The 24,552-nt window shown below is 42.6% G+C and overlaps 1 protein-coding gene across 1 annotated transcript in view; it reads left to right on the top strand.

Moving 5' to 3' along the window:
• The window catches only part of LOC124623032 (nose resistant to fluoxetine protein 6-like), a 221,900-nt gene that overhangs the window by 121,031 nt on the left and 76,317 nt on the right, over positions 1–24,552 (top strand). The window contains exons 3-4 of the mRNA XM_047148824.1: positions 1,014–1,249; positions 8,141–8,361. Coding sequence (XP_047004780.1) covers positions 1,014–1,249; positions 8,141–8,361 — 457 coding nt within the window. The remainder of the gene's footprint in view (positions 1–1,013; positions 1,250–8,140; positions 8,362–24,552) is intronic.

Consider the following 24,552-nt stretch of genomic DNA (forward strand, 5'->3'; position numbering starts at 1 on the left):
CCATACCATCACGCCGAGTGATTCGCCAGTATGGCGATGGAGAATACACGCTTCCAATATGCGTTCACCGCGACGTCAAACACGGATGCGACCATCATGATGATGTAAACAGAACCCGGATTCATCCGGAAAAATGACGTTTTGCCATTCGTGCACCCAGGTTCGTCGTTGAGTACACCATCGCAGGCGCTCCTGTCTGTGATGCAGCGTCAAGGGTAACCGCCGCCATGGTCTCCGAGCTGATAGTCCATGCTGCTGCAAACGTCGTTGAACTGTTCGTGCTGATGGTTGTTGTCTTGCAAACGTCCCCATTTGTTGACTCATGGATCGAGACGTGGCTGCACGATCCGTTACAACCATGCGGATAAGATGCCTGTCTTCTTGACTGCTAGTGATACGAGGCCGTTCGGATCCAGCACGGCGTTCCGTCTTACCCTCCTGAACCCACCGATTCCATATTCTGCTAACAGTCATTGAATTTCGACCAACGCGAGCAGCAATGTCGCGATACAACAAACCGCAATAGCGATAGGCTACAATCCGACCTTTATCAAAGTCGGAAACGTGATGGTGCGCATTTCTCCTCCTTACACGAGGCATCACAACATCGTTTAGCAGGCAACGCCGGCCAACTGCTGTTTGTGTATGAGAAATCGGTTGGAAACTTTCCTCATGTCAGCACGTTGTAGGTGTCGGCACCGGTGCCAACCTTGTGTGAATGCTCTGATAAGCTAATCATTTGCATATCACAGCATCTTCTTCCTGTCGGTTAAATTTCGCGTCTGTAGCAAGTCACCTTCGTGGTGTAGCAATTTTAATGGCCAGTAGTGTGTGTTCCAAAAATCATGCTGCGCACGGACGTTAATGATATGGACCTGTAATATAGTGGAGTAGTCTTACTGGCTTTCTTGAATATTTGTGTGGCCTGTGTAACTTTCCAGTCTTTCGATACAGATCTTCTGTAGATCGAGAGGGTGAATATGACTGCTAAGTAGGAGTGTGTGTTGGCACAGTGTACGACGCGAGCGCGAAGCTGTCCGGGGGCGTGCTGACGGGCGCCGTGTCGCAGCTGGGTCAGCTGGAGGAGTGCCTGGCGGTGCGCGGCCCCGCCTCCACCGCCGCGCCTCCGCCCTTCGCCGGTCGCCACTGCACGGCCTCGCTCAGCGCCACCCTGCTGCCCCTGACTGCGGCGCCGCCACCCGCACAGGGGTCTCTGCGGGAGCTCATCCTCGCCGTCGCTGCAGCATCGGTGCGTATTTTACGGACGAGGATTTCCAAGAGATGCCCGAGATCTGGTAAGAAGACTCAAGACTATGCAATGTAGAAAGCGCATCGGGGTGGTTGGTTGGTTGGTTGATTTGAGGGAATGGACCAAACAGTGAGGGCATCGGTTCCACCGGGTCAGGGAAGGAGGGGGAAGGAAGTTGGCCGTGCCCTTTCAAAGGAACCGTCCCGGCATTTGCCTGAAGCGATTTGGGAAAATCACGGGAAACCTAAATGAGAATGGCCGGACACCCGGGAACCGCGCGACTGCTACGGTCGCAGGTTCGAATCCTGCCTCGGGCATGGATGTGTGTGTGTTGTCCTTATGTTAATTAGGTTTAAGTAGTTCTAAGATCTAGGGGACTGATGACCTCAGAAGTTATGTCCCATAGTGCTCAGAGCCATTTGAACCTTTTGGCCGGACACGGGTTTGAACCGCCGTCCTCCCGAATGCGAGTCTAGTGTGCTAACCACTGAGACGCCTTGATCGGTTCCATATTAGGGAGCAGTGAGAGTTCTCTAAGTCCTTTGTAGGTAGCCGAGTTAAATGCACAGTAAGTCGAGGTCATACATCATAGTGGTTGCTACACTTTTTGTCACTGGCTGCAGTGAACCATTATAGGCACACTTTTCATGGTATTGAGCCATTGTTAACCATAGATGGACAACGTTAATCAAAAAGTTAACTTCGCTAAACGTTAATCTGTCACTTTTGAGTTAACTTCATTAACAGGAGATTTATCGGAAGTTAATCGTTAACTTATAATTGCAAACTTTATGTGGTCGTTGCACTGAAATGGCAAGTGCATCAAAATTATCACCGTTTCTTAAATAAAAGCGTTTAAGTTGTAAAAGTTTAGGCAGGGCACTGATGATAAATAAAAAAGTTTAATAATTTTGTTTTATAATTATTTAGTTATCAAATTTTAAATCACAGGAGAATCGGATAGTATCTGACGTAAAGTACGTATTTCCCTTCATAAACAGCATCGTGTTAAAGTTTACACACGAAAGCAATACTCGTTTAGGAGACGAACTCTTTTTGTCCTCAGTAAAAAGTCGTTTGACTGCAGAACTCGAGAGTTCAGGGGTGTTATATTTAATTAATAAATTTACTGAAACCTCTTCCCCGAGAAATACCGCATCATTGAATGAGTCTTACGATTTCACGTCCAGCCACGTTTTGGCTAGTCTCCGGGCTTTACTTTTTACAGACGTGTTGCTACTATTACGCTTATCTTTACACCGAGCGAGTGGTTAGCATTCGGAAGGATGACGTTTCAAACCGCGTCCGGTCATCCTGATTTAGGTTTTCCGTGATTTCCCTGAATCGCTTCAGGAAAATTCCGGGATGGCTCCACTGAAAGGGCACGGCCGACGTCCTTCCCCTTCCTTCCCTAATCCGATGGGACCGATGACCTCGCTGCTTGGTCACCTCTCCGAAATCAACCTAACAACCAAGCTTCTCTTTACATTGAATGAGACAAGTACAAAAATCTTCCTCTTAGTCTTCGTTGTTGCTGCTTCCGCCACCACCACTTAAAGTATCTATCTCCTTTGAACTACCGGCGGTTTCGTGCCTCAAAGCCTTTTCTACAACATTTTCCACTCGTTTTCTTACTACTTCCATTCGAGTGTTGTACCACGGATGTTCATCAGTTGTAGAGCTGGAACCCGATTCCAGTATTTGTTTTCTAGTGAGTCCACTAACAAAAAGTAGTAGTTAGCGCGAACTCAGTAAACAAGCAACAGCCAAACCAAGTTATTCTCTCTCACACTCAAGTGTTTACATCAATCGCGTGCACCCCAGTGCAGCCACATAGATACTGGGCCAGAACTTATCAGAACACGATATCCGCATTCAACGCTGCGTCATTTTTGTCGTAAATAGTAGGTATGTAATCGGCGGTTAACGGCCAGAAAGAAAGTTAACGGAAGTTAGTGTGTTCGCTAACGTTTCTCAAAATTAACTTAAAAGTTAATCCATTACTCGAAAAGTTAACCTTGCGGATTTGTGATTAACGTCATATGTGGTGCTCCCGCTGTTATTTATTGATATTTTCACAAGATGTTGATTTTACATCTGGCATTTCGTTGGGAGCGAAAATTTTTCTTAATTTATTTTTCGGACATAAACTCAGTCACTTGAAAATGGTATAAAAGGCCGAAGACTGGGTCGTAATTACATAAACAACAATACAGTCAAATGGCGGGGTGTTCATTTAAAAATTATCGTATGTCTGTTGCTCAGGAACATAAAAAACTGTTTAAGGGTCAGTGTTCGTACTCAGAACCTCTGTGGAGTAACGTATCGACGTGTTTTCGAAAAATACACTCTGATACCCAAGCAACTCCTATAACCATCGGCACACTGGCAAAGGCAAAGCGCTTAGACGCATACCTGTTGAGTGGCCTCTCGCACAATACAGGCGAGTGAACCTAACTTCCGATAGAAAGCTACTCCTCAGAACATCACATACACTATTTAAATCCAAAGTGCAAGATTTTTTTTTATTTATATTTATTCATTTTTTGGAGTCATCAGTCTTCTGCCATGAGTCCCTCTCAGTGTAGCACTTGCAACCTACGTTCTCAATTATTGCTGGGTGTATTTCAATCTCTGTCTTCCTCCACGGTTTTTACCCTCTACAGCTCCCTCTAGTACCACGGCAGTTATTCTCTAATGTATTAACATATCTTTTCATACTGTCCCTTCTTCTTGTCAGTGTTTACCACACGTTCCTTTCCTCTCCCATTCTGTGCAGATCTTCCTCATTCCTTACCTTATCAGTTCATCTAATTTTCAACATTTCTTCTTTCTCGGTTTTCCCTCAGTCCATGTTTCACTACCATACACGGCTGTGCTCCAAAAATACATTCTCATAAATTTTTTCCTTAAATTAAGACCTATGTTTGATACTAACGACTTCTCTTGACAAGTAATGCCCTTTTCACCAGTGCAAGTCTGCTATTGATGTCCATCCGTCATTGTTTCTTCTGCTGCCTAGGTAGCAGAAATCCACAACTTTATCTACTTCATGACTGTCAGTCCTTATGTTAAGTTTCTCGCTGTTCTCATTTCTGCTACTTTGCTATATTTTCGTCTTTCTTCGATTTAATCTCAATCCGTATTCTGTACTCTGTTTATTCCATTTAGCAATTCCCGTAATTCTTCTTCATTTTCACAAAGGATAGCAATGTCATCAGCGAATCGTATCATTGATACCCTTTCACTTCAAGATAAAATTCTGAAAAGAAATAACTAAGGATCCGTGACACCTGAACCTCGTAGACGTTTATTGACAGAAAGAGAACATTGGAACTAAAAATTGAACAAAGTCGCATGAACTGCAGTTTGTTTTATATCAGTTTGGAATTAAAAGTGGTGTTGAAGTTGCTGACCAGACCAACATCTCACACTGTATACGTTTTGTTCGAATATAAGCACGACTGTCATCTGAGGAGTGATGAGAAGCTGGAGAAGAGACCTGTAATTCTGTGTGCAGCTGCAATGTCAACTGCGACTGAGCAGAAAGGCTAGGCTTAACTCCCCCCCCTGCTTTAGTGGTGTGGAAGTAAGAACCCGAATGTGCGACCTGTGTGCTCTGTTTTTTTCACATACCTCACTCTTCAGCCATTGGCTATCTTGGTAACTGGAAACACTTGGGGGTACGCACCGCAAAGGGCCACTGTTTCTGTTTCTGACTCTGACTAGAGACATTTACATACTGAGAAAGGTACCACTGTGGCCACTTAACGCAATACTCGTCGTATTTCCTTTAGCCACTCTATAGTGTTCAATATGGATGATATTAGTACATAAACTGGCATAAAAATAAATTCTAAACGATCTACGCATCTTTAAAAGCCCGCTGCGGTCACATGTGTCATCACGTGGTACACAACTAGCCCAACAAGTTATACAGACCATCACAGCACATGACACTAGAGTCGTAGCGGCTGTATCTGGCTGGGAGAGAGAGATTGCTTCAGACGTTTCAGAATTCTTATCTGCACGTTTAAATAAATGCAATTTCTCCGTAACACACCGTTATGACCTGACGAAACTACAATCGTCCAGTCATAACTGTGGGTTCTTCGTTCTGGGAGATAGTTGATCGGAACTACAACTTTATTACATGAATGACTAAAACATTTACTTAACTTTATTCAATTCATTGTCACAGGAATGAACCAAATATTTGCAACTGTCTTTGAACAATAAGGCATCACGTGATGCACAACGTTAAAAACTCTTCTTCTGATGTGTAAGTTCGTCATTTACAAAAGCACAGTTCCTTCTGCGGTTTGAATAGCCCTGGTAACCTGATTAGAGGATATTGACTGATTCATTTGAAGTCACGAACTGAGGCAGAGACAATCGACTTTATATCGACTTCTGTGCGATGGCGCTGTGGTGCTGAGAGCGATGGCGCGTCATCAGGAGTGCCTCTCATTCGTAGTTGTGGACTGCAGCGAGGCATAGCTGATGCCTGTGGTATCGATTCCCGTCGCCGACTTTGGTGTGGCACCGCGATCTTTGGACGATTCCGCACACAAGACAACGTTAATACCTGTAGTGGTAACCTTTTCACTGACATTTTCGATTCCTGTGACCCTGCACGGGGCCGAGCGTTCGCGAGGTATGCTGGGAAAGGTGACTAGTATGACGTCACAAGTTTGTTGTCCAGGCTTACGAGAAAGACAGGCCGCGGCGCGTACGTCACGAAGGTAGTCCTGCGCTCGCTCGCTCGATAGCTCAAATCAGCAGACAAAATATGGTTTCTACAAGTGTTAACTCGTAACTAGGCGTGTCCGTACAAACGAGAACTGAATCTTCCACTGGAATCCGCTATTATGGAATCTTACTGTTGTTAGTCCTATAATGATGGGAAGTCCATGGGCCTACTTCTAATCTGTTACGGCTGTACTGGCGTATAATAAAATAAAATCATGTTAAAATGATCATCAGTTGCATAAGGCACCACTTCCAGCTTGTAATGAGTACTCTTAAGCAGAAGAGACTAAATGCTATAAACAAGTCGTTATGCCATTTATAGCGAGTATTGATCTTAAATTTTGCTATAGTACTGTTAATCAGTAAGACTTCATAATAGCAGATTCCAGTGGAAGATGCAATTCTCGTTAGTACTTACAAGCCCAGCTCCGACTAAACAGGCTTAGAAACGCATTTTGTCTGCTGAGCTGAGCGAGCGAGCGAGTGAGTTCAGGACTACCTTCGTGACGTACGCACCGCGGCCTGTCTTTTCTCGTGGGCCTCGTTTGGTGTGGTGCGTCTCTCTCTCTCTCTATCTCTCTCTCTCTCTCTCTCTCTCTCTCTCTCGTGAGCCCTGGAGCACAACTGCTAGCTGTTGCACATCGCCTCACCACCCCCCTTCTCAAGTGCGCAGCCCCATAGTAGGAAATGAAATCTGACGCTTGGTGTCAAAGTCAAGACATGAAGATATCGAGCAAGTTCTCAGTTTGAGCAAAATTTAGCCGAGCATGGGCGACTTAGTAGATGCTGTATCGTCAGCCAGCAGTTCAGAAACGTCTCTGGCTGTATTTAACGCAGCTGGTCATAAGTGTGTAACTTTCTGTTTGGCTCTCCATCTGGAGCTATTTTAAAAGTAACGTGAAAGTTAGTTGCTATGACTCGATCGTTCGTTCATGAGATTTTTAAAATGTTTGCCTGCTTCTTACTGAAAACTAAATGTACTGTCCTCTGTTATAGAAAGGATAGACTGTAATTACTATTGCGAATAGCATGTCTCGGTGCACAAATTTTCATGAAGACAAAACATACTGGCATCCCTGTGCAGGAAATTAAATCAAAACTGTTATTCAAAAACCACTGGTCCCGGCGGAGGTTAGAGTCCTCCCTCGGGCATGGATGTGTGTGTTTGTCCTTAGGATAATTTAGGTTAAGTAGTGTGTAAGCTTAGGGACTGACGACCTTAGCTGTTAAGTTCCATCAGATTCCACACACATTTGAACATTTGAACAAAAACCACTACCAACATCAAACTGCACTGCCCAAAAAGTTGAAACACTGAAATTACGTAGCAACACTGTGAAACACCACTGTTCACTGGTTCATTAAAAATATTTATTACAAATAAAATGCTTAGAATTTGCGCAGTGGAAACTTGAGATGAGAAACGAAACAACCAACAAAATGAGAAGAATCTCACCTGAAAAATTACGGCGCAATCAGCAGTACGAAGAAATCGCGCCAGCTAAAATATGCTAAAGTAAAACTAAACTACTGAGATTAAGATAGGGATGATTTTCTCATACTAAAAAAAAACTTCTTACTTGAAATCAAAATACTAATCTGTTCATTATAACGACAATGCTGTATTTTAAACTCTTATTTCACAAGAACGTAAAACTTACAGAAAACTGAAAATTTTGTTTTCTTTATAAAAACCTTATAAGACAATGTATTTACGATTATGCAAATTGAAATGAATTAACTGAAATGATCTAAAATAAGTTGGGCAGGTGGACTGTTCTGTTTCAAGAATCGTTCACATTATCAGTGCGCGCCAGCAAAAATCATTACCTTAAAAACACATCCATAATGCAAATCCATTCTCTCTGTCCCATAACTGTTGCGTCTGTAAATCTTTCCATCAGCTTACGTCCAACATTAGACTAATCTCCGCTCTGAAACTGAGCCAAGATACACAAGTTTAGAGTTACTACTGTCACTGCCGTAAGTCAACTTTTCCACAGATGTCACACGCGACTACTTCGCTCTCGTAACACGAAATTTCCACTCACTCTGAAACTCTCCACAAATAAATATCCTGCCCCCCCCCCCCCCCCATGTATACGGTCACCTTTCAAACGTGGCGCTGGCTGCCTACAGGACATGGACGTGCAGACGCTGACGGGCACGGTGACGTACAAGTGGTCCTTCTGCGTGCCGTCCACGTGCTCGGCAACCGACGTGGAGGCGGAGCTGGCAGCCAAGCTGTCGCCTCTGTCTGAAGACCCGACGGCCAACATCAGCCTCTCGGTGCCGCCCTCTACCTGCCTCTCCGACGCCGACACCGCGGAGCCTTTGTCGCCAGAACTCATAGCTTTCCTGTGAGTAATCCCACCTGCCTGATCTACACCTCTTACTAAGTTACTACGATCAAGATAGGCTTGTCGTTCTCCCAGATGTACATTGTTCCCGCAGATCTACCTCCAAACCTCTCAAAAAAATTAGTTCTGCAGGCTTTCGTGGCCATTGTCATTAATGGTGAAACCTTCCGAGTCGTTAAGCCCGACATATTCTTCGTCCACTACTTGAGTGTTTGAAGTTTCGATCAGTGAGAAAACTATCTTGACCCACGCTGACTTGGTCTTAGAACCAGAAAAAGAGGAGATATCATATTATTTCTTGCCAGCTCAAGCAGAAATCCATGCAGCGGCATTGTAGAATTGATAGCCGAATTTGCAGGGGACATTGATGTTGACAGCTAATAAATTATTTGCGTCTGCAGAAGAGACAATACATATGGATTCATCAAAAACAAAGGGAACAACGAACCCCCGATATTCGAATTTACGGAGCCTGTGTGAATTTGAATGCAGATGTTTTATTGGTGCTTATGTTAAAAGGATTAGAGGTACATTACTACCTATGTTAGACACAATAGCTTATTTAGAAGATCCAAAGACTACTTATCAATTATACATGGGTGGAGGGGTTCCTAGTGCCTCCCAAATATTCGTGGTGCCGCGGAGATAAAGTACTTAGGGCGACCAAAATTAGCAATCGAGGGGTAGACTGAACCCAAAAGCCTAGAGAGAGACAAGCAATCTAAGGGAAGAAAAGAAAAAAGGTCCTTCTCGAAGGGGGTTGGAGTGATAGGCTTGCGCCCTATTCTCTGAAAAAGACATGGTTGCATTCTGTCCTGAACACAAGACTCAATGAGGAAGAATTGACAGACGCTTACTTGGCTGCACTAGACAATATCTATTGGTATTTGGAATATTCAACGTCTGAGATCAAAACAGACGGAAGTCTTAGTTGAAATAAGTGAGTTAGAACTGGATGTCACAATTCTAACCGAAATTGAGAAGGGATCCGGAAAATGTTGCGCGAGCAACTAGTACATAATATATGAAGTAGTGTACCAAAATTCCAACATGCGATAGCAGGAGTGTCGATACTAGTACACAATACGTGAATGAGACAATTAACATAGAGTAACTGAAAAAATTATGAAAGTGGAATTTAATGGACATAATCAAAATACAACTATAATTGGAGTGTATGCTATAAATGAAAATCATTTAACGAAGAGAAGGAAACTTTTTTTGATAATTTTGGAGATGTAGCAGAAGCAGTACATGATCGGGAGGCAATGGTAGTTTTTGGTGACGTAAGCAGTAGGGTTGTGAACATCTGAAGAAGGAATTGGTGCTGCTGGAGAAAAAATAATAAACGGCAGTGGAAATAGATTAACCGGTCTTTCTAAGGAGCAGGAGTTTATTGTAGCGAACACATTTTTCCAGCGTAATGATATGCATAAATACACTGGGGAACAGTATACTAGGAATCTTAAATCGAGAGCAGATTTGATATTGCTGACGGAAGAAAAGGGAAGACGTTACTGGCAGACGTAAGGCTATATACGCAACCAGAGTGCACCAGAGCCATATGATAGTACGGAAAATATAGGTAAGACCAACTATTACGAGTATGAAGACTGAAATTACAGAATATAAGAGTGATGTTTAGGAGTCTTTCTTGACTACTTTCGCGTCAAAGTGCTATACCAAAATGGGCCCTAGAATAAATTTAAAATAGAAAGCGTAGAATACCGCACAACTGTGCAAGCAGCAAGAGGAGCCCTAAGAGAGGATGAAAAGAAAACACATTTACAACCCTTTTCCAGGGAGTAGGAAGACATGATTCAGGCAAAGACAAAAACTATATATGAAACTGTTAAGTGGCAAGTCAGACCAAGATCAGATCAGATAATAGGTTAAAACGAAAGTCAGGGTGGAGAGGAATGAACACTGGCACAGACTGTGCAGAAACACATATGGGACAACAGGATGTAATAAATCTGATGATCATCTAAAAAAAGAAATAACAATGAATAGAAGAACATCGTTAAAAAACTCCCGCACAAAATGGACAGGACGATATTCAACACCATTGTAGCAAAATAGGCTGGACAATAATTGAGAAGTTGGAAGAAATCGATACAGAAATAATGGAGCATGTGAAAGCAGTGCTGTCTAAATCAGAAGTATCGTAAATAAAGCCTCAGGATCAGGATATATACGTATGGAATTACTGGAGTGTTGAGGAAGTGTAGTGATAAGATACCTACAGAACTGTTTTGGAAAGTAGAGGTGGGAGAAGATTCACTTATGGAATGGAATTTGGCATTTATCTCCTCAATATATGAAAAATGTGACAAGAGGATGTGCAAAAAATTTTAGAGGAAGAAGTGTTATCCCAGAAACATCAAGCTATTCTCCATTATTATGAGTAAGAATGAGAAAAAGGTGTGTCGGCTTTAAGTGAAGAGCAATATGATTTTAGGAAGTGATGACTTTGTCTTGATAACATTCACTAGATCAGTTACAGGAAAATGCAGGAATAAAAATTAAAGCGCATGTATGCCACCTGTGGACCTGCAGAAAGTGTATGAAAATATTCCTAGAATAGAATAATCGGAATCAGTGAGAAAGGGTTAATGTGAGAGAAGGATTGCTTAACCTGGTTAAAATGCTAGACAAGAATACAAAAGTAGTGATTAAAGTGGAGAAACCAGGTTACCCGAAATATTTTCGTTGGCAAAGGTCTAAAACAAGGTTATGATATGTCAGCTTTTCTGTTTAACATTGGTTAGGAACGGCACTGAATGGCTGGCACAGGGAATGCTTTGGAATGGGAATAAAGATTGATGACAGTACTCTTCACTCGCTTTTATTCGTGGAGTACCAGGTAATATTCGCTCAAGTTGAAGATAATATCGTATACATGCTGAGAAAGTAAATTGGGTTTGGGAATAAATCTGGAAAAGACAGAATGTATATATACGGAATAGAATTTGGTGAAACTTGGTACAGGGGGCGGAGAAATAAAGTTCCGAAGAGCGTACAAATATTAAGGAACAATAACAGTTAACTCCGATGCATATGACAAGGACATTAGTTCCAGAATAGCAATGGCGAAGAAAGGTACTTAAGTTTCGTGTGGTACTCGTAGAATTGAATAATAATATTCAGAAGGACACCAAGAATAGAATATTTCAGCGTGGTGGAAAACTTCTGTATGGAGCTGATGTGACCTCAAAGAACGAAAAGTATGGAAAAAGAACAGTGAAAATGAACTACAAGATGTCTACAGTTAACGAGGCAGGATAGGATACGAAATGAGATGGAATGGACGCAAATTGAAATAAAGCGCTCCATACAACAAACTTTGGACAATTCAGCGCTTTGCCCGCATCTCGTGGTCGTGCGGTAGCGTTCTCGCTTCCCACGCCCGGGTTCCCGGGTTCGATTCCCGGCGGGGTCAGGGATTTTCTCTGCCTCGTGATGGCTGGGTGTTGTGTGCTGTCCTTAGGTTAGTTAGGTTTAAGTAGTTCTAGGGGACTGATGACCATAGATGTTAAGTCCCATAGTGCTGAGAGCCATTTGAGCCAATTCAGCGCTTCAGTAGTATGGGCACCTACAGATAATGTCTAACCACAGGGAGCTGTGGAAGATTTTAACCATTTGACTACCAACTGGACATGCGTGTCCCACAATACGTTATCAGAGAACCGATTGGAATTTGTTGCATGTTATTGCTATATATCAGTGTCCAACTGATAAAGGAAGCCTACTAATGGTTAGCCGAATTCTTATGATTACAGATTGCATCTGTAGATTGCGCGTACTCAAGTTTCATTGCTACCCCTCGTCACCGTATTGTCTCATCGAATTAGTTCGCTCTTGCAGATAAGCTATAGAGTTAAAAGATTCGCAAAGCAGGTTGCTTTCGCGGCTTCCCGGACGCATCGCGTCAGCGACTTGCACCACGAATGGACGTTTGACACATCACAAATGAAGCCCATATTGAGCACTTTTAGAGTGAATTATACACTTGGAGAGGTGTTCTTTCCACAGATTTTTGTTTTCACTATATCGTGTAGGTTTTGCGCAGTCTTTTGAACCCTGGAGGTACTTTCGAATAATCCTGTGTGCTACCCCCACCCCCAGTTCCTTCAAAATGGTTCAAATGGCTCTGAGCACTATGGGACTCAACTGCTGAGGTCATTAGTCCCCTAGAACTTAGAACTAGTTAAACCTAACTAACCTAAGGACATCACAAACATCCATGCCCGAGGCAGGATTCGAACCTGCGACCGTAGCGGTCTTGCGGTTCCAGACTGCAGCGCCTTTAACCGCACGGCCACTTCAGCCGGCCCCCAGTTCCTTGGGCAACGAAACGGGGACAAATACTCTTTTCATATTGTTACTTCTGACTCATAAATTAACTAAAATAACTGTACATAAATGTTTTTGAAATAAAATTACTGGTCCAGAAGTTAATCTGGGAGCTGTCCGGAAGAAGGAGAGGGAGGGCAGCGCTAAGATGGGAAAGATACATACAGGAAGCAATGAAAGACGAAATCTAGGACCGGATGTCTAGAACGAATGAGGCCTGTGGAGGTCGTAAACGGCTAACTCCTGTGGAGAAACGCCGAAGGAGAAGGTGAAGGAGAATGAGAATGATTATTGAACCGGGGTTAGGTTTGGTAGCTACGCAGAACAATTGAAACAATTTTCAGAAACAAAAAAGGGAACTATTGTTGTTTAGATTACGCACGAAGAATTGCGAGGGTAGAAGAAAGCTGGTAACCGACGGCAGTATTACCTCATGAAGTCGGTAGGACTTCGGATGTGGCGCGTATTGTGCACTCTCTGGATCAGTGGCAGGCGGAGTGCTTGTGTGTTAAATCGGATACGATTGTGATAATATCACATTTAATGTTATAATGCAGGTGATCATTTCTAGCTACTCTTCCTACTTTGGTTCACCAAGATCTAGGGGCCAGTCTGTGTTAGCTTCTTATTTAACGGAAGATTCTGAGTCTTCAGTGATGAACTCACACCCACAAAATGTAGATAGGTTCTAGACGGTCTGTACTCCAAGACTCTAAAGAGAATCCACGAGAACCGTATCAGACTCTCTCTCTTTCGAAGTAGTCACGTAAGGAGTCATGTGCACTGAGCCCCTATGCCAACAGAACTGCTGAGTCGTAAGAGATGTTCTAGAAGGACGGTAGAAATGAGTCTGCTTTCTGAGTTGGTAAGAGCGAGCGCGCGCGCGCGCGCGCGCACACACACACACACACACACACACACACACACACACACACACACACACACACACACCGTTAGCCAGCGGAGGCGTATTTGTTAGGCGGTCTTGCCGCGCGGGGTAGCCGAGCAGTCTAGGGCGCCTTGCCACGGTTCGCGCAGCTAGGCCTAGGGACCGATGACCTCAGCAGTTTGGTCCCATAGGAACTTACAACAAATTTCCAATAATTTCGTTAGAGGAGCGTCATACTACTTCCATAGCAGACTATGGGCAACGGTCGTTTCGGATGTGCCATGACATGTACATGACGACGAAGCTTTTGAAATAATTTGTTCGCCACCTTGATAATTACCTAAATAACCGAAAAAAGCACTTCGTCATCAGGCCACATGTGGCCCACCGGGACCATCCGACCGCCGTGGCATCCTCAGTTGAGAATGCGGATAGGAGGGGCGTGTGGTCAGCACACCGCGCTCTAAATAACTGAAAGCAGGATGATAATTGTGCGGGAAACCCAAAAGATAGTTCTCTGGTTCCTCGTGTAATTGTGACGTGTAATACTAATTCTATTATTTGTCTGCGAAATAAGCCTATCAGTTTATATGACTTCTTAACTAAACGAGTTATCAGAATTGTAAACCTGGTGATGTGTCACTCATTCACACTCCAGTGGCACCTTACAACTTGTGTTTGCCATTGACACACTCTTTTCCCTTGAGATGGTCACCGCAACGGGTATGAGACGTTGCTTCTAAGGCATACCCCTCTCTCTCTCTCTCTCTCTCTCTCTCTCTCTCTCTCCTCTCTCTCTCTTTCTTTCTTTCTCTCTTTTCCTCCTCCTCCTCCTCCTCCTCCTCCTCTCCTCATCCTCTTTTTTATACCCCTCCCTTCCGATGACGACCATCTTGAGTCAGACATTGTTGAAATAGACATCCTGATCCATTTATTGATGTTCTCGATAACCTGAATGGGTGGGTCCAAGTCACTATAAGCAAAACATCCACAAAGCCTACAAACGTACAGCACTACTTCCGGCCTCAATTGCGCCCTCGACGCACTGCGGTTTAATCGCTTCATTTGGACGTCGGCGCACTCGATGTCTTGCATTTGTTGTCTGTTTGGCTCGTTGAAGAGCCGGTGTGTGCAATAACCTTTTGCCTGATAGCCGTCTCCAGATATCCGTTGCATACAGTGCTCTTCGCTTGGAAACTGGTTGAGATGGACATGTACTCCCTCACAGCAGCAAATCCTGTTGGAGTTAACACCGAAGGTCATCGACAAGGCGTGACCCTCGTCTGCATTCCCTGTTGGTTAGGATCATTTTACTGTATTTCTTCTTAGGCCGTGTTACGTGGCTGCTGTCTAACATCCCTGAAAATTGTCATCCAAACTTTCTTCTCTTCTTTTTCCTCTTCGTCGTCATTGTTGTCCTCTTCATATACACGGTAGTTTGAATTTATAGTCCACATCATATGAATATCTTTTACATTTTCCGTTCTGAAATTAGCTACTGTTTCCGATAACACAAATCACTGTCAGTTCAAGTTCGCCGGCACCGTAGACTGCAATGAGGCACCATAGGCTAGACAGTGTTCTGGGTGTGCGAGGGCAGTTACAGCCATGGACTGTGCGGCTAGTCCCGGCGGAGGTTCGAGGCTTCCCTGGGGCATGGGTGTGTGTGTTTGTCCTTAGGATAATTTAGGTTAAGCACTGTGTAAGCTTAGGGACTGATGACCTTAGCAGTTAAGTCTCATGAGATTTAAAACACGTTTGGACATTTCGTGCGAGGGCGGGACGGGAGGGAGACATTGTTAGCAAGCTTGTGAATCCATGGAACTCAAATTCGTTTCACAGGTGCAGTGCTACTGCCAGTTTAATCCAGTGTTTCCAGATAGACAAAGGTTTTCCGCGACATCGAATATATGGCCACTTTTACGACTGATAAGAATTTTACATCAAACACTGGACATTTTTATGTTTATTTCGAGTATAAGACGCACCTGAATTTTGGAGGCAATTTTTTGAAGAAAAACGTGTCTTATAGTCCGTAAATTACGATTTAAAAAGTCAGTCAGTCCTATGTAGACTGTAACCAGCTTTACACAGCTGTTTCGCAGGGAAGTATGTCAAGTAGGCGAAGAATGCCTGTACCTTCGTCCACTCTTAATTTACACAGTACTGTCAATGGTAACGTGACAATAAATATGAGAACTTGGTCAAATGTCTTCGAAAAACGAAACCTTCCTGAGAAAGTACTTACTTTCTTTACATTTGTTACCGTTATTCAGTGCGTCACAAAAGTAAAAGTCAAGTCGTATGGCATGAGTGGCTGAGACCCAGAGGAAATAACACTGCGGAGTTTCTGACGTAAATACGGCCGCCTAGCGTATATGCATATGTGCATTACGGTCAAGTCTGGAAAGTTGCCTACACACTAGGTAAGTCGAACTCTGAGTGCAAACCTCATTTGATCCGATTAAACGCAGTTTATCCGTTTATTGTCATCGCTCAATCACATAGGACACTTCTTAGCTGATCTCCTTCGCACCCTTTTTCGGTTGCTTTAGCATTATTCATCAGAATGAAGGCGTCGCACTCGCGCTAGTAACTTTTTTTATATTCTAAAGATTTCTCATTTACGAGAAGGTCTCGCGCACTTTTGTTCCGTACGGAATTGTGTGTGTAGGCAGTTCAGCCATTCGGGGAATGCAGAATCGCCGCACAGAGTGGCCGCGCGGTTAGAGGCTCCATGTCACGGATTGCGGGGCCCCTCCTGCCTGAGGTTAGAGTCCTCCCTCGGGCATGGGTGTGTGTGTGTGTGTGTGTGTTGTTCTTAGCATAAGCTAGTTTAAGTAGTATGTAAGTCTAGGGACTGACGACCTCAGCAGTTTCGTCCCTTAGGAATTCACACACATTTGAACATTTGAATCCAGGATCTTGGTGATTTTTGCCTGTTATCGATATTGATACTGGTAAATGCCCTTCCCAGAGATTCCAAGAGAAAGAGACAGTTTTAATTTTAAGTTCAAAGTCGGATAAAAAACCGAGAAAAAATTATTTTTAATGATATAGTTACACTTTTACAATTTGCAGAATTTTTCCTTTGGTTGTAGTGTGAAACCTTGCTTCTTGCCAAATTTCGTGATGCTAGGTCGGTGGTTCCCAACCTGTGGGTAATTACCCCCTGAGGGGTGGAATGCAATTTTCTGAGGGATAAAATCTAAATTATTCGATTCTATTTCAGTCACGAAACTAAATTATTTTCAAAAGATCATTACAATTATCACAGTCCACCCACTACACACACATGTTATGCTTCATTCCGTACATCGGCGATGATAAAAGTGAGACATACGCGTAACAAAGCTAAATACTCAAGAAAATGAGTACCTGAAATAGTCCAGAAATTGATTCATTACTCGCTTCGAAACAAGTAAATTAATTAATAGGCAGCACGACACAGCAATAATTACATAAGGGCTACTGTAGTGCTGTATACAGTTTTATTATTATTATTATTATTATTATTATTATTATTATTACTAGAGTGGTTAGACACAAACCGTTAACAGCCTGAGGTCGTCCAATTTTTGGCAGTTCAGGAGTAAGGAGGGCAGCAATGATATAATTTACGAGGATTAGTGCTCACATCTGAACTCGTTTGATTTTAAATGGGATTGCAGTGTACTGGCAAAGCTACTGCCGCAGTGGAGAGGGGTAACGCAGGAAAGCCTGTTTTGTAACAAGTGTGTACACTGACTGTGAATAGTCTTTCTTTTCTGAGGAGTTTTGGATAGCACTTGCGATGCACCACGAATTCCTTCGCCATTCATTCTAACAAACACGCACATGTCTCTCATCAGTTTAAAAACAAAAGTGTACCAAGAAAAGTCTTTCATCCTACAATTTAGTTAGGTCCTAAAGTTGGTGATAATGTGGGGAGGGTCGGGGTAACATGTCAGGGGGGGGGGCGGGGGGGGAGCGGAGTACTAGCTAACGTCTGATTGCACTCAGGGTAATGGTCTAAGAAAGGCTGGGAACCTCTGTAAATGTAAGTGAATGGGAAGTGTGCTGTAGATTTTGATGAGTGAGTTTGCGAGTATCAAAGTGTGTGATAAACCGCCTTATCTTTTGATTGGATATACCACATCGGCAATGTGACGAAAGTTTCAACTTGATACGTCTACCTCTTCCTGAGAAACAGCATTTTGACAGACAGACAGACAGACAGACAGGCAGGCAGACAGACGGACAACGAAGTGATCCTGTAAGGGTTCTGTCTTTGCTGGTTGAGGTACGGAACCCTAACAAGCGATGGTTATATATACACTACAGTATATATACATGATAGTGTCTAAAGTGACTTTAAAGGGGACTAGACGCCAAAGGAAACCCTACAAGATATAATTAGAAATGGAAGCTCAGAGCAGCGGCGTTTGCGTAGAGTTGTCAGTGCTGCCAAACAAGAAGCACTTCGTGAAATAACCACAGATATAAATACGGGTCGTATGATGAATGTATCCGTTAGGACTGTAGGGCGAAATTTGGCGTTAATGGACTATGGCAGCAGACGACCGTCGCGAGTGCCATTGCTAACAGTACAGCATCGCCTGCAGCACCTCTCCTGAGCTCGTGACCATATCGATTGGGCACTAGATGTCTGGAAAACCGAGGCCTCGCTCGACAGACGAGTCCCGGTTTCAGACGGTAAGAGCCGATGGTGCGGTTAGAGCGTGGCGCTAACCCCATGATGTCTAAACCCACGTTATCAACAAGGCACTGTGCAAGCTGGTTGTGACTCCATAACGGTGTGGGCTGTGTTTACGTGGAACGAACTGGGTCCTCTGATCCAAGTGAATCGATAATTGATTGGAAATGGTTATGTTCGACTACGTGGAGGCCATTTTCATGGACTTTAGGACTTAACGTTCCCAAACACGTCGCCGGGTCATAGCTGTTCGCGATTGGTTTGCAGAACATTCCGGACAGTTCGAACGAATGACTTGGCCACCCAGTTCGCCCGACACGAATTCCGTGGAACATTTATGGGACATAATCGAAAGTCAGTTCGTGCACAAAATCCTGAACCGGTAACACATACCACCGGTGCTATAGAAGCAACTTAGCTCAATATTTCTGCAGGGGACTTCCAACGACTTGTCGAGTTGCCGCACTACCCTGGACAAAAGGAGGTTCCACACGATATTAGGAGGTATCCCATGACATCTGTCACCCCACCGTATTATCCTACTTAGACGTGTGTTCTGTGAAATTCACGTCCAAATTTTCGGTCCATCGGGAAGTGGGAAGCTGGAACAGAAGTTAAGAATTGGTGGTAAGTCCTACGTTACCAACAATAAGAAAGCGGAAAAACCAAACGGCTTCCTCTACTTTCGGAGCACCGAATATAGAATTCAACTCCAATTACAAACGTAATCGAGGTATATCAAGTGATGCCTGTGCAGGTTAGGCCGGTATTACACTATCAAATTTCTTTGTCAAAGATTTGATCAAAGATGTGATCCAATATTCGGTCCAATATATTTGACAAAGATCTTTGACGTAGCGCTACAAGGGGTATTACACTGTCATCAAATTTTTCGTCAAAGTTCAAGATGGCTGACAACAACTTGTTATTAACCGCAGCAGTTCTACGTACTCCAATTGCATTGTGTGCGCATGCGGAAAAGAAGTGGGGGGGGAAAAATGGAACCATACATACGAGGTTGACAGTCTTAAATTCCTGGGATTGCAACTTGATAATAAATTCAGTTGGGAGGAGCACACCACAGAACTGCAGGAAGGCCTTAACAAATCTGTATTTGCAATTCGAGTGTTAGCAGACATAGGCAACATAAAAATGAAAAAGCTTGCATACTTTCATTCCACAATGTCATATGGGATAATATTTTGGGGTAAATCTTGAAGTCAAACAAAAGTTTTCAAGGTCCAAAAGCGTGTAATACGTATTATTTGTGCAGTAAATTCACGGACCTCCTGCAGAAACCTCTTCAAAGAACTGGGTATACTAACTACTGCCTCTCAGCATATTTACTTCTTAATGAAATTTGTCGTAAATAATATATCTCTTTTTCTAACAAACAACTCAGTTCATACATACAGTACCAGGAATAAAAATGATCTGCACAAGGACTTAAAAGCACTTACTTTAGTTCAAAAAGGGTCCACTATTCAGGAACACTCATATTCAATTATTTGCCAGGAAACATAAAAAATTTAGTTAAAAATAAAGATCATTTTAAAAGGAGCCTGAAAGACTTACTAATGGCCAACTCCTTCTACTCCATTGGCGAAATTTTTAATAGAAACAAATGATGTATTGTATTTATTCATACTATTAGTATTGTTATTTCAGCTTAAAAAAATCGACACGTTCCACATCCACGAGGATCTCCTCAGCACGGATCTATGGAACGAAAAACTAATCTAATCTGGGTGAAGCCGTGGGTTTTACGACGATACGATAAAAGCATTCAACAAAACTTGTTACGTGAGCTTACAGTGGAAGACGTCAAGTCGTACATCAATTACTTAAGAATGGATGGGCATACATTTCTGTATGTGCTCAATGAAGTGTATCCTCATATCACACAATATTGACTTAAAAACTGCTACATCTTCAGAAGACAGGCTCACTATAACACTCCGATTCCTTGCTACAGGAGAGGGTTATGTTAGGTTAGGTTAGGTCAGGTTAGGTCTCCAATCTTCTTAATATATTTTTGTATTCAGAGTGCCTCACGTTGTAAAGCGCCTCATCAGCTTCAGACATCTCTATTAATTTTGTAGTTGTCGGCACACACCAATTGTATTTACTGGCAATGGTTATAAAAACACTACAGACGACAGAACGCTGCAGCGATGCTAGCGCTCCATGTGGTAACATGTCACATTGCAGTGAACAGAAGACAAGCGGTTTCTTTGATCAAATATACAGCGAGGCCCTAGATTTGATCAAATATTGGACGACATTTGACAAAGTCCCTATTACAGTATCAAAAATCTTTGACAAAGATATTGGACAAAGATATTGGACAAAGAAATTTGATAGTGTAATACCGGCCTTAGCGGAAAAATGAGATGCTCTTTTGTAAAGGGTATGCCAGGAGCAATGGTCAGTCCATCTTCGCTACTGTGAAACACATCTCCTACTGAACAAGCTTCTAAGGTATGCATTTTAGAGCCCATGTTTACTGCTTTTTTGCTTAGAATGATCTTGCCTGTCATATCCAAGAATCTTGGCCGTTCCTACTGGGACATCCTGAATATCTTGCAGCTAATGGCTCCTTTTTAACACCACATAACACAGGCTTCGTATGTCTGGACGCAATTTCTCTGACTCAGATGATGGTTTTTCTCTAATCGAGAAATAGCAGAAACGTTATAAATTTTCAAATGTGGAAGACCTTAAAAATGTAATAAATCCTGCTAGGCCATCTTGGCTGTACAAGGTCTTAGGCTTGATAGGACATAGTTCCTTCGTTTTTGACAGTGTCTCAAGAAAATACGTACACACCTCGACGCTCCAGGCTTCATGACTTGGGATAACAAACGCTCTGGAAGTCATAAATTGCAAGAAAATCTATAGTAACCACTTGCAGTGGTGGTAGTGGTGTATTCTGAAACGAGGAGTCACTGTCCATTACGCAAGAACAGCAGAATTTTTGTGCTTGCCTTCTGTAGCAACATTGAGTGACACGAAGAAAGAGGACATTCGTTCTGAACTTCAATTGCTTAGTGAAGAAAACAAGAAACTTTATAACAGAATTCGAAGTGTCGACAACTTCAACACTAGGCTTCGATCACTCTGGAAAACTCATGGCTGTAGATCTTTTCTGACTTTGAGAAACTGAAAAGAAAAGAAAAAAAGGTCCATTTTATCTGATTATCTCAAAATTTTTGCAGTTCCTCAAAATGTCCATTATTCTCAATAATCAACAAATGATTAAAATACTTGTTTAAATTGGAACGCCTACAGTTCTTTCGCTCCCTTGGGAAACTTTTCTTGGCACTAAGCACAATTTTTCTTTTTTTTGTGGGGGTAATCAGTCTTCTGACTGGTTTGATGCGGCCCCCAACGAATTCCTCTCCTATGCCAACCTCTTCATCTCAGAGTACCACATGCAAACTGCGTCCTCAATTATTGGCTGGATGTAGTCCAATATCTGTCTTCCTCTACAGTTTTTGCCTTCTACAGCTCTCTCTAGTATCATGGAAGTTATTTCCTGATGTCTTAACAGTCCTATCATCCTCTCCCTTCTCCTTGTCAGTGGTTTTTAAATAGTTATTTCCTCTCCGATTCTGCGCAGAACCTCCTCATTTCTTACATTATCAGTCCACCTATATTTCAACATTCGTCTGTAATACTATATCTGAAATGCTTCGATTGTCTGTTCCGGTTTCCCCACAATCCATGTTTCACTACCATACAATGCTGTACTCCAGACGTACATTCTCAGAAATTTCTTCTTCCAATTTAGGCCTATGTTAGATACCAGTCGACTTCTCTTGGCTAGGAATTGCCTTTTTGCCAATGGTGGTCTGTTTTTGATTTCCTCCTTACCCCGGCCATCATGGGTTAATTTTCTGCCTAGGTAGTAGAATTACTTAATTCCATCTACTTCGTGACCATCAATCCTGCTGTTGAATTTCTCGCTGTTCTCATCCATCTACTTCTCATTACTTTCTTCTTTCTCCGATTTACTGTCGATCTCTATCCTGTACTCATTAGATTGTTTATTTTATTCACCAGGTCATGTAATTCTTCTTCACTTTACATAGAATAACAATGTCATCAGCGAAACGAATCATTTTAATTCCACTCCTTCGTTCTTCGTCGTCCACTCTTAGTTTTGGCTCTTGTACATATTGTATATTACCCGTCTCTCCCTATAGATTACCCCTATTTTTCTCAGAATTTCGAACATCTTGCACCATTTTACATTCTAGAACGCTTTTTCAAGGTCGACAAATCCTATGAATGGGTCTTGATTTTCCTTTAGTCTTGCTTCTATTATCAACCAGAACGTCAGGATTGCTCGTCTGGTGCCTTTACCTTTTCTAAAGTCAAAATGATCGTCATCTAGTACATACTCAATTTTCTTTTCCATTCTTTTGTATATTATTGTTGTCAACAGTGTGGATGCATGAGCTCTCAAGTTGATTGTGCGATTATTCTCGCACTCGTCAGCTCTTGCAGTCTTCGGATTTGTGTCGATGATATTTTTTCGGAAGTCAGAGGGTATGTCACCAGGCTCATGCATTCTACACACCAAGGTGAATAGTCGTTTTGTTGCCACTCCCTACAGTGATTTTAGAAATTCTGATGGAAATTTTATCCATCACTTCTACCTTATTTGGTCTTAAGTCCTCCAAAGCCCTTGTAAATTCTGATTCTAATATTGGACCCCCTACCTAACGTAAATAGACTCCTATTTCTTGTTCTCTTGTATCAGACGAGTATTCCTCCTCATAGAGGCTTTCAATATACTCTTTCCACTTATCCACCCTCTCCTCTGTATTTAACAGTGGATTTCCCGTTGCGCTCTTAATGTTACCACCCTTGCTTTTAATTTCGCCGAAGGCTGTTTCGACTTTCCATATGCTGAGACAGCCCTTCTGATAATCATTTCTTTTTCGATGTCTTCACATTTTAATGCAGCCATTTCGTCTTAGCTTCCCTGCACTTCCTGTTTATTTTATTTCTCAGCGACTTGTATTTCGATATTCTTGAATTTCCCTGAACATTTTTGTACTTCCTCCATTCCTGGATCAGCTGAAGTATTTCTTCTGTTTCTTCTCAGTTACTTCCTTTGTACCTATGTTTTTGTTAGCAACTTCTGTGATCGCCCTTTTTAGAGATCTTCATTCATTTTCAACCGTACTGCCCACTGAGCTATTCCTTATTGCTGTATCTATAGCCTTAGACTACTTCAAGCGTATCTCGTCATTCCTTAGTACTTCCGTATCCCATTTCTTTGCGAATCGTTTCTTCCTGAGTATACTCTTAAACTTCAGCCTACTCTTCATCACAACTACATTATGATCTGAGCCTATATCTGCTCCAGGGTAAACCTTATAATCCAGTACCTGATTTCGGAATCTCTGTCTGAATATGGTGTAATCTAGCTGAAATCTTCCCGTACCATCCGTCCTTTTCCAAGTATACCTCCTTTCTTGTGATTCTTGAACAGAGTATTCGCTATTACTAGCTGAAACTTGTTACAGAACTCAGTCTTTCTCCTCTCTCATTTCTTGTCCCTTGCCCATATTCTCCTGTAAACTTTTCTTCCACCCTTTCACATAGAACTGCGTTCCAGTCCCCCATAACTATTAGATTTTCATCTCCCTTTACGTGCTGTATTATTCTTTCAATATCCTCATATACTTTCTCTCCCTCTCTTCATCTTCAGCCTGCGACGTCAGCATGTGTACCTGAACTGTCGTTGTCCTTGTCGATTTGCTGTTGATTCTGATAAGAACAATTGTATCAGTGAACTGTTCACAGTAACTCACTTTCTGCCCTATCTTACTACTCATAACGAATCGTAGTCCCATTATACCATTTTTGCTGCTGTTGGTATTACCCTATACTCATCTGACCAGAAATCCTTGTCTTCTTTCAATTTCACTTCACTGACCCCCAATTTTTCTAGATTGAGCATTTGCATTTCCCTTTTCAGATTTTGTAGCTTTCCTACCACGCTCAAGCTTCTCACATTCCGCGCCCCGACTCGTAGAACGTTATACTTTCGTTAATTATTCAATCTTTTTCTCATGGTCACCTCCCCCTTGGCAGTCCCGGAAGCTTTTGCCAATGGAGAGATCATAATGACACTTTTTTTAATACACGCCTCATGTCCTGTGGATACACGATACGTGTGTTTAATGCAGTCGTTTCCATTGCCTTCTGCATCCTCATGCCGTTGATCATTGCT

The sequence above is a fragment of the Schistocerca americana genome, chromosome 7, assembly GCF_021461395.2.
Source record: "Schistocerca americana isolate TAMUIC-IGC-003095 chromosome 7, iqSchAmer2.1, whole genome shotgun sequence".
In the NCBI taxonomy this organism is placed as follows: domain Eukaryota; kingdom Metazoa; phylum Arthropoda; class Insecta; order Orthoptera; family Acrididae; genus Schistocerca; species Schistocerca americana.